At 31.2% G+C, this 11,355-nt stretch overlaps 1 protein-coding gene across 8 annotated transcripts in view; it reads right to left on the reverse strand.

The window, feature by feature from the left end:
• The window catches only part of LOC111674912 (protein cappuccino), a 117,625-nt gene that overhangs the window by 53,784 nt on the left and 52,486 nt on the right, over window positions 1-11,355 (reverse strand). For 5 of the 8 annotated variants that reach the window (XM_046947223.1, XM_046947224.1, XM_046947239.1 and 2 more), the window contains one exon: window positions 4,318-5,109. In XM_046947223.1, coding sequence (XP_046803179.1) covers window positions 4,318-5,109 — 792 coding nt within the window. Of the gene's footprint in view, window positions 1-4,317; window positions 5,302-11,355 lie in introns of all 8 variants that reach the window. The other 3 variants (XM_046947230.1, XM_046947243.1, XM_046947234.1) reach the window with 2 other exon arrangements.

Here is an 11,355-nt window from a genome sequence, read left to right on the forward strand (position 1 = left end):
GGTCTTAGAATTAACTTTATCACCTCATATTTTTCTAATTGCCTTCTGGCTGTTGGTAAATATGTTAAGTAAATCCTGTGGCCCCCATATTTATTCTAATCCAATTTACACATTCCGTTATTGCTCGGACTTCTGTCTGGAAGTTTGTGCAATGATTAAGTAAACGGTATAAAGGAGTTTTTTACTGTGGCCATATATGGGTTCGAACTAGTAAAGCATTTTGGTAAAAATAAATTCTGTCTTAGAGGGATACATAGACTTCTTGTAAAACTACTGATTGTGGACATAAAAACTAAAATACATACATATGTATATAATATGTATATGGAAGTACATACATTTGTATATATGTATGAATGTATGTAATCAAGGGGTGTTTACAATTGGGATTTAAACACTTTAGTCTTTATGTTTTCTCTATTTACTTTTTTTGGCCTAAACATTTTAAAATGTGTCAATAATGAAAATGTTACTTTTTAGTCTGTACTATTTGCTCCTGAAATTGTTGGAGACTTCTTGTTGTTTTGTATTTTCTTATCAGAAAGAAAAGTTAAACACTGCAAATATACTTCAAATACACTTAAGAATAATTTGGTATTTATTCAGGTTATCTTTCTTTGATTGTTGCTGTTGCTACTATGGCAGCTGGTAGTGCTACTGATGTTTCTAGTCAAAAGGTTAATTACCTCTTGTTAAATAAAGAACTTAGATATCTTTTTTTATTTTCTATTTAGAAATACATTTGAACAATAGAACCTTACTACACACAATACACACCCAAAATAAAAACTATGTACAAAAAATGCAAAAAACATTTGAAAAAATTAGCAAATCCAACTGAGTCTGAAGTGTGTAGAAATGAATGTGTTGTGTCTGTGTGTGTGTGTGTCTGGACTCTATGTCTAATTTAGTTTTTCTTATATATATATTTTTTATTTTAGTAAAAGTCGTAGTAAAAGTAGATGGTAGAAAATAATTTGAAAAGAAAATTGCTAAATTAACAAACCAATGAATACATTTAAGGATTTTCATTTTCGTTTTATTTTGATGTACATACATACATATATATTGTATGTATGAATCTGGGTATGAGTACATATTGCTGTTACTGCTATTTCGACATCTCCATCAACTAAATACGAACGAGTATTTGTTAAAAAGCTTTTGAGATTCTTTACACAAAAATATTTGCATTTACTTGAAAACATTTTGCAAAAAAAAAAAAAATACACAAAATCTCATACACATACAATGCTTTTATGCCGTCTGTATTGTATTTGAATTTTGATCCAGCTCTAGCAATTTTCGAAATCAAAGGTGTGTTAGAACACAAATATTTTCAACCATCCATCCGTCTTTATACCCATCCACCCATCAACGTACACAACAAACATTTATCTAAAATCATTCATAATTAAATTTAGGTTGTTTCATTTAACCGAATGTTGGATAAACTGAAAATGAATTTTTCGTTGAGATTCAGATTTTTATCTAATTATTTAATAATTTAATTATGATGCTTTAAGAAGTACAACAGTGTACTGTGAATGAGAAAAAAAATACACTGATGAAATAAATATTGTAAAGGTATAATATATTGAAAAAGAGTGGGTAAAACTTTTTCACTAGAAAGTTTTTTTTAGATAAATTTTTATTATTTAACATAGTTTTATTATTTGAATAATAATTATCTTGTCAACTTAACTTTCGTAAAAAGACCGCAGTATACTGTGATGAGTATCATAATAAACATGGTGAATATAAGAAAATCATTCGAAAAGACAAACGAGACTCCTGGAAACTTTTCTGTGAACAGGTATATAGCGTAAATGACGTATCGAAGATAAAAAATCTATTCAAAACTCCTAAACTCCTATCCCAACTACATGCTAAGAAACATGGATAAGCTGCGAGATTTACGATATCAGGAAAAAAGTATTTCGCGGTATAACACAGGGTGGTATTTTGTCACCTTTGTCACTCTGGGTTATTACGATTAATAGCCTCCTAAGGACCCTAACCGATAAAGGACTTAGACCTTAAAGGGAAAGGATCCAAATTACTTGTGTAGAAGAGCTGAGGAGGCTCTGAACACGGCCTTGAGCTGGGCTCAACCGAAAGGCCTCAATGTTAATCCGGAGAAGACGGAAATCTGTCTTTTCACAAGAAAGACAAACATTTCTGCATATACTGAACTTTACGTCCTGGGCAAGAAGATACCGGTGACAGATAAAGGGTTCAATATTGAAGACCCTGAAACAGTAATAGCTTTAAAGGAAAGGGAGCTCGATGTAGGTAACCTGACAAACGCAACAAAGCTGAATTAAAACAAGTAGGAAACTATAGTCGGGCATGGCCGACCATACAATATCCTACACCATGAGTATATTTTTAAAATTTTTATTTTTTATAAAGAAACTTTTATGTTGAATATTACCATAATTCCAAAATATTTAAGCAATTTATTGATAAAAAAACTAAAATTTCTAAATGAGGCTTTATAAAGGTCAAATATGGGCCGATCCTCGGTACATTTGGAAAAAGGATATATTTTTAAATAACAGTTAGTTTTGTTGAGTTTCATTGCGATACAAATGGTTACAAGTCAATTTTAGACGTTTAAGACATTTTTTGAAGTGGGGTTTGTATAGAGGCTAGGGTTAAATAATGGCCGATCCTTACGAAAATCTGCAGTGTCATTTATACTTATATAAAACTTATTTGTGCCAATTTTTAGAGAGATAATAGAATATTTGACGTAATTATGGCATAAAAAGTTCAAATCGGGAGGTACGGTTGTATGTAGGCTAGGTGAAATAATGGACCGATTTCAACCATTTTCAATAGGCTTCGTCCATGTGCCAAAAAATATGCTTGATCCAAATTTCATTAAATTATATTGAAAAGTGCGGCCTGTACCTTGCGCACAAGGTTTACATGGACAGCCAGCCAACCAGCTGGACGGACGGACGGACTTGCCTTAATCGACTCAAAAAATTCTGAATCGATCGGTATGCTTTAAGGTGGGTATTGGACCAATATTTTTGTATGTTATAAACATCAGCACAAACGTTTAATACCCTCCCCATTAAAGTGGTGGATTACGTGCAAATCTATACAAAATTGGACGTGCGGATTCAGACGAATATAGAGCATGTGGAGAGGACAGTGAAACTTTGGAGGAGATTGTTTGACGTCAGAGCTCCTATATGCGTAGAAAGTTTTAATTATGTTCGCCTGACGACGTAATCTTTAGTTTAACATTCTTGGGTGACACAATTTTTATTGTAATTTTCGGTATTAGAACATCAAATACTAAGATTTGTGAAAATTATTAAAAAAGTTTTTTTATTTTTAATAGTTTGCATATGTAATCCGAGTTTCTAATAGTTTTGCAGTGGCCTCCGGTAGGTTAGTGGTTAGAGTTCTAGTCTGGTAGACCGAAGGTGGTGAGTTCGATTCCCACCTGAGGCACGGGTTAAGGAGCGCACAACAGGCCCGATAGAGGTCTAGGTGTATTTCCTCGGATTTGATGTATATATGTACATCCTTCTTTCAAACTAACTAACTAACTAACTAACTAACTAACTAGCTCTGTGCAAAACTTTGTGACAAACGCTCAAAACATAGCCCCCTTTTGTACCATTTGTTTAACTTTTAACTCTACACGCCCCCATTAAATTCCCAGACTAGTATGCCAATAACAAAAAAACGAAGATGATGGACCTGTACATTGTTTATTTAATGGAAATATATAACTTCTTTGCTACACGTTACCTGCTACCACCATCAGCGAAATCTTCAGCAAAACTTTATACAATTTACATTAATAATCATATTGAATTGATGAAGCAAATTTTCATATAAAAATTAACACATAACCCTTTGGTACATGTACAATTGAAAAATCTAATAGAGCAAATTTGTAATTCTTCTTTAATCTTGATGGTTATAATATCATGGCTTTTGAAACACCGTGATCTTAATGCTATTGATGAAGGTAGATTTGTGTCAATTTCATTCTTTATATTATATTTACGTCAAAAATTTTTTTACCAATGATTACTTCAAATATTTGATGGCATATTTCTTTCGAATTAACATAACATTTTAAACATACAAAGCCAGGTTAATGTAAGTTTCTTCATAGCAATTTAAACAAAAAATTAGCTCTAAGTCACTTTAAAATAATATTTAAAATCTAAAATTTATATGGCACAAGAAAAAATTCTCCCAATCTGTATCGTAATCTACACTTTTATCGTAATTTAATAGTTAAAACAAGGAATTAATATCAATTAATATTTTTTTACTTACCAATTGTATGCGTTATTATTTGTGTCTCTGTTGGGGTGGGAGTTGGTGGTGCAGTTGCCACCAAACGTGATGATAAACTCGGCAATTCAATCTTTTTGGCCTTTGCAATGTTAAACAGTTCATTTGTGCCTGTAATGACATTGCAACATGTAATATTTTCCGGCATCGGTGAACCAGGTGTACCTGTACCACCCCCACCAATACCCATACTGGAATTTGCATTGCTGGAGCCTCCTCCTCCACTCCCACTTAGCACTTGAGCTAGTTTCTTACCCAAATGTAAAGCCATTTGTTCATCGGGACTTTCGGTTTCTAATTCGGGGCTAGATTCAGTCGTGGGCAACAACACCAAATATGTAGTTTTGGCTATGGACAGCAATGATAACTTATCAGCTTGATGACGTTTTTGTAATTCGAATATTGCTCTTGCTGTTGTGGGCGACAAAATGCCCGAAGTATCACCAGAAGTTATACTAATATCACTAAGCGGTCGCGGTTGTTCTTTCACAGTTACGGCGGCTGCTGTTGCTCTAGTTATTAGTGTTGTGTTGGCTGATAATTCTTTCAGGGATGTTGGCAATTGTGTGGCTGATGTTGGCGTATAGAATGCTGTACGTATGTGCGTTTGATTTGTTTTTTGTTCATGTCCATCCACGACCTCGTCATCATTAATGTCGTTGTGCTCGTCCTCCTCATCGTCATCATCGATTTCATCAGTTGTTGAGCATGGTTCTGCTGTAGAACCCACAGGCGCTGTTAGGCTAGTCGAACTTTGGGGTGGCGTTAGTGGGTCTGTAAAGAGTGAATCAGAACTAGATGACAAATCTCTAAGGACAACAATATCACAGTTATCATTATTAAACGTATAGTGAGGATGGCCTCCACCCATCATCATCATTGTCAGTGAAGTGGCCATTTGATTGTTTTGAAAATCGTCATCAAAGTCGTTGCGGCTGTCACAGAATGTGTCCCTCAATATTGTATCTGTGCATTTTATTGTATTGTTTGTTGTTGTTATTTAATTGGATTTTTTATTAACCAGAGATATTTGTTTGTATTTTTTTGGTAAAGTAGAAGAATAATGTGTCAAAGAAGTGAAGAGAAGTGCAATGTTTTAAAGAAGAAAGTAGAAAAATTATTTTAAAAAATAAATAATTATTGCTTTAATGTTAAACAAATTGTATTTTGTTACTGATAGGACTTGCTGTGATAAAGGTTAAATTTTGATATAGAAGGATGGGCTATTAAGTAGGATTCAAAAGGAAATTTTATCTCTGCAAAAAACTGAAAATTTTTAATACAAAATATAAAAAATGACAACATGTTATAGTCGGGCGAGGCCGACCTTATAATACCCTACACCTGTATACGAATAAAATGTGATTTAGTTTTCATAATAAAGCATTTAAGTTGAGTTGTTCCTCGCCTCAGATATACTTAAGCTATTTATTGTTTAAAAAAACTGTGGGGCTAGGGTCAAATGAGGTCTTATAATTATAAAGTTCATCAGGGTCATCAAGATTAGTATAGAACTTGGTTTTGGAGCTTTTTGTCGAGATACGAGTATATTAAACATAATTATGAACTTAAAAGCCTTATTTGGCAGGTTCAGTTGTATGGGGTCTAGGTGATATAATTGACCGATGTTTACTATTTTCAATAGGCTTCGTCTACATGGTACTGTAGACGAAGCCTAATCAAAAAATCATGTGCCAAATTTCATTGAATTATCTCCAAAATTGCGACCTGTAGTTTGATTACAAGGTATACAAGCTCTATTCGGGGGTTCAGTTGTATGGAGGCTAGGTGAAATAATGGACCGATGTTAACCATTTTCAATAGGCTTTATCTATGGTACAATAGAAGATCATGTGCCAAATTTCATTGTATTATATCCAAAATTGCGACCTGTAGTTTGATTACAATATTTATGGGCGCCAGGTGAAATAATGAACCGATCTTAGCAATAGGCTTCGTCCCTGGGGCAATAGAATATCATGCACCAAATTTCATTGAATTATCTTCAAAATTGTGACCTGTAGTTTGATTACAATATTTAAAAGCCCTATTCGGGGGCACAATTTTATGGGTGCCAGGTGAAATAATGAACCGATCTTAGCAATAGGCTTCGTCCCTGGGGCAATAGAATATCATGTACCAAATTTCATTGAATTATTTTCAAAATTGCGACCTGTAGTTTGATTACAAAGTTCACATGGACGGACATAGATAAATTGTTTCAGAAAATGATTCTGAGCCGATTGGTAAACTTTAAGGTGGGTATTGGTATTGGTCCTAATATTATTGTGCGTTACAAACATGAACACAAACCCAATATGCCCTCCCCACTAAAGTGGTGTAGGGTATAATAAAAGAAAAAATAAGAAAAAAATCCTAAGATATTTTGCATACAGATGAAAGAATGTATGTATGTATTTATGTTTCTGATTTATTTTGTAATTTTTTATATTTTCATAACACAAATTAAATTGTTTTCTTTAGGGATTAAAGAAAACAAAAATAAAAAACCTTACATTTATTCCCAGCAAATATTTAAAAGAAATTATTTTTTTAATGTCCAATAGAACATTTTATTTTATAAACGATAAACGAAAATGTACAAAACAGTTTAAAATAAAAATTGTATTTAAGATACTTTGGAGATCAGAGAGATCAGTTTGTAATTTACAGGAAGGAACTATAAGTTGAAGTACACAACCGCTCACTCTATAAGCTGCTAGTTCAGACGCGGTGTCAAAAGTTGAATGTTGTTCAAAGTTCTGCGGCAAATGCGTTACAAACATCAGTGTGCAACTTTTTAAGTGAAAATATACTATTTCAACTTTGTTTGACAGAAGCCTATGTCGTGTTACCGCTTACAACACGTGTTGTGTACTTCTTCGTAAATAGTTTTAAATTGTAATGTTTGCTGGTATTAATAAATATTGCGTTAAAATGTAATATAAATACAAATATTTATTTTGCCATTATTTCGGTATAATATATTAATGTGTATTTACTTATATGCATTTAAATCTAAAACCGACCAATTTAATCCTACAATATTTAAATATGTCTATATGTATTTGACCTTCCTTATTTTTTAAATATATGAATAGACATGTCTATTATCAAAGGACAACTTAGAATTTGTATACGAACATAGCATGCAATTCCTTCATGGAATCCATATGTAAACATCGCATCAACATTAGGAATACAACCCATAACCCATACAACAAACTAATTTCAAAACTAATGGTATGTCATTTATTTATAGTGTGACTCAATGTCTAAATGATTATTTGGATTGAATTTGAACGAGTTTTTTTATTCATTTTACATTTAATAAAAAAGTATATACAATAAAAATATTATTGCCCATGTGATATGAATAAATAATTGCTCGTGTGCGAATAGATGAATGAGTAAACTTTTTTTTTGTCGTTATAATTTAATATTTTGATGCCAATTTTTATTGTGTGATTAAAAATATCCTTAATATAAATATTTTGATAAATTTGATGGGGTTTAATATCAATAAAATATTTATGTATATTTTGCACATTGTGTTTTAACGACGGATACATAGATAATATGGATTATTGATTTTTAAATGCATATTTAAACAAATTAAATGATCCGGTTTATACAGTTTTATTAAGCTAATTAATAAGTAGTTTTTAAATAAACTATTTGTATACGGATTGAAAAAAAAAAACATTGCAGTATGATTTCAGTTTTAATAGTTTGTTTATTTTGTTTGTAACATATTGGAATATTGGGACTACAACAGTACGCATGTATCCTTATTAGTATTAAAAATGATCTAGCCATGACAGTCTGGCTTTTAAAATTTCCACAAATATTTGTTGAATAGATTCAAGTGGGCAATCGAAATATATGTAAAAAATCATTTCTGACTTAAAATACCACTACAGCGAAAAAATACGCCAAAAACATAATTCTTAAGAAATGAAATATGTTTACCATGTTTTAAAATTGGTCCACAATTGACCCTACCGCCATATAAGGTGTCCCGCTTAAAAGCAAAAGTATAGCATTGAACTTCGATATAAACAAGTTTTTGTATTGAGAGAAATCTCTCCACCAAATTTTGAATATGCACAATTCATTTATTAATATATATTGCGATGAAATTTATTACAGACACATATTATATTAATATAAATTTATCCAGCATATTTTATCGAGGTCCATATTTGCTCCTATTCCCCATATAAAGTCAATTCCATTTTATACATACATGGCGAAAGAATTTCTACAAAATTTCAAAACTTGCACGATTTCAGTTTCTAGGAAATAAATTTTTTTACTTTGTTTCCCATATATATGAATTTCAAAAAGTTATTTATGTGGGAAGTCATTTACGCCCTCCGCTCCTAGTTCGCCATTTTTTTACACAAAGTTGTTCGAACAATATTTGAGGATTCTAGCTCTAATGGTTTCTTAGATATATGATGTATTTAATTTATAGGAGAGGCACGTGCCCTATTACTAGTCCTCCTTTTTATTTTGCTATAAGGATTTTTTACATTTAATTCATATTTAAAGATTCTACCTATAATAGGATATGTTTTTGTATTTAATTCATATGGGAGGTGTCAGGTTTCCGTGATTTTCAAAAACGTTAGTACGAAATTTTTGAAAATACGATATTTTATATTTAATTTATGAATGAAGTGATGCGTCGCTATTTTGGTCTTAAATATTCTTATTGATACTTAATTGACCCGATAGAGGCCTAGGCCTTATTTATTAGATGCCAGGACTACTATTTTCTATGCTAAAAATTTGAGATTCTAGTTCCAAGATATATTTTTGTTTTAATTCACAGGGGATGTGCCATGCCCACTACTGCAAGTTCCCCTGTAGTTGTCCAAAATATTCTCAAAATAAAATGGCTAAAATGTTCATATTAATATATGCCCACTAAGTTGTAGGGTATAAAACATATACACATCAATAATTACTTCTTACTTTTTTGCAATACATACTTATAAATTATAATGTAATCTAATATCACTTTGTTTTGTGCCGAAATCAAAATGGCATTGTTCCAGAAGCTAAAGGGGGCGGTCGCGATATTAATTTAAATTTACTATTCCTAGTTTTTGAATAAACTTTTGAAAAAATTAAATTTCACTAAATCAAGTGATATTAAAAATGAAAGGAACCACAATAGTAAATGTACATATGTATGTTAAGGTAAAATTATGCACAACACAATACTATTGTGGTCATTTTCGGGAAATAATTTCTTATGTGTTGAAATGTATGAAAAATGACAGGAAATACGATAAAAGGCGAAGGTTATTCAAGCACGACAAAGGGGTGTCCCCTGTACACAGCTGCACTCTATATTAAGTAAAGGTTGGCCAACAACGACCACTGAATGAACAACTATATGAATGAAAAATTGAATGTATGACTTAGTAAGAGAGAACAACAGAAGCGACAAACATGAACGAATTACAGAAAGAAAATGAAAAACAGATTAAAACAAAATAAAAATATAACAAATCATTGTGAATTGGAAAACTAAAGGTAACAAAATATAATTAAAGTGCAGTCTGAAAATTTATTAAACATTCCAGCCACAAGAATAGAATATTTTGAAATTGTTTTGAGATCTTTTGATTCGATTTGAAAATAAACTCATTTAACTTCTTACTCTTCCCTCGTACTATAAAATGTTACTAAATGAAAATGTAGAATAAAATAGTTGCGTGTTTCTGTCACAAAGTGGTTCTCGTTGCCAACAAGTTGGAAATGAGCGTGTGTCACAAATGTTACACAAGGCAGAGCAACTGTGAAGCCAGGGCTGGTAAGGGCCTCGATAAACATCATATAAAAAAAAATGGCTGTATCATGAACAAAGATGACGTGATTGAAAAGGGCTAAAATTTACGAACAGAGAGTAATACTATAAAAGTAGCGTAATTAATAAAAGCGAATGAATGAAAATGAAATTTACATGTTAAAATACAGTTAAAGGTTAGAAAAACAAATTTAAAAAATAACATTAAATTTTAATAAAAGTTTATATTGTTTTGTTGTTTATATTTTCATTTTGCAAACCGAACCATAAAAAATAGAAACTTTTGTTTTATATCAATAATAACAATTAAAACAATAACAAAAATAAAAACAACAAAAAGCAAACATATACAAATTATAATAGCAACAATAACTGCTTAGTTATTGTTAAAAGAGGCTGATGAATTTGAGGTTAATGTTGCCAAATGAGAAACAATTAAAAACTAATTAAATAAAAATCATTTTCAACTCCATCATCAACAACATTTTCATTTATTATAGTTATTACGATAATCGTTGTTTAACCAAAACAATTCAATCGAAATTAAACAAGAGATTGTTTATGCTTTGAAATCCAGAGGAAAAAAACACAAAAGAGAGAAAGTTTTCACCAATAATGGCTGCAAATTATACTAGTACTTTACGTTTATTATGAATACACTTGAGACTAATGCAACGAGCAATCCTGTGTTTAGGTTATAGAATAAAACTATCCATAGAAATCATAACATAATGAAGCGTGACTCCAGACTCATTACATTTCTTTGATTTATTTCTCTTCCTTAAGGTGACCACCGACTGTTTCACCCGAGACTGATAGAATTGACAAGATTGTATCAATTTGCTTATAGGGTAAATGCACCTAATGTCGGCATCACCCAGTAGTCGGCATCTTTTACATAAAAATGTAAATAAATAAGAAAAGCTGTACAAATTTATTAAGGTTTGATCTATATTTCATAGAAAATATGGTCTTTTTGCTTTATGAAATGAGTAAATTTAAGTAGGATTACAAATTTCCTCTATATTTGACGTTATTTAGTGACAGCTTTGCAGCATTTGTAGTACTGTCAGTTTTCTTAAAAAAACATTAGTTTTAGTGCCACCTTAAACAAGTGAATATTTATATGAAATTAAATGATTTATTTGACAAAAATTGATTTAAATGAAAGAAAACAGTTGAAATATTCAATTTAA

Source organism: Lucilia cuprina, chromosome 2, assembly GCF_022045245.1.
Source record: "Lucilia cuprina isolate Lc7/37 chromosome 2, ASM2204524v1, whole genome shotgun sequence".
Taxonomy (NCBI): Eukaryota; Metazoa; Arthropoda; class Insecta; order Diptera; family Calliphoridae; genus Lucilia; species Lucilia cuprina.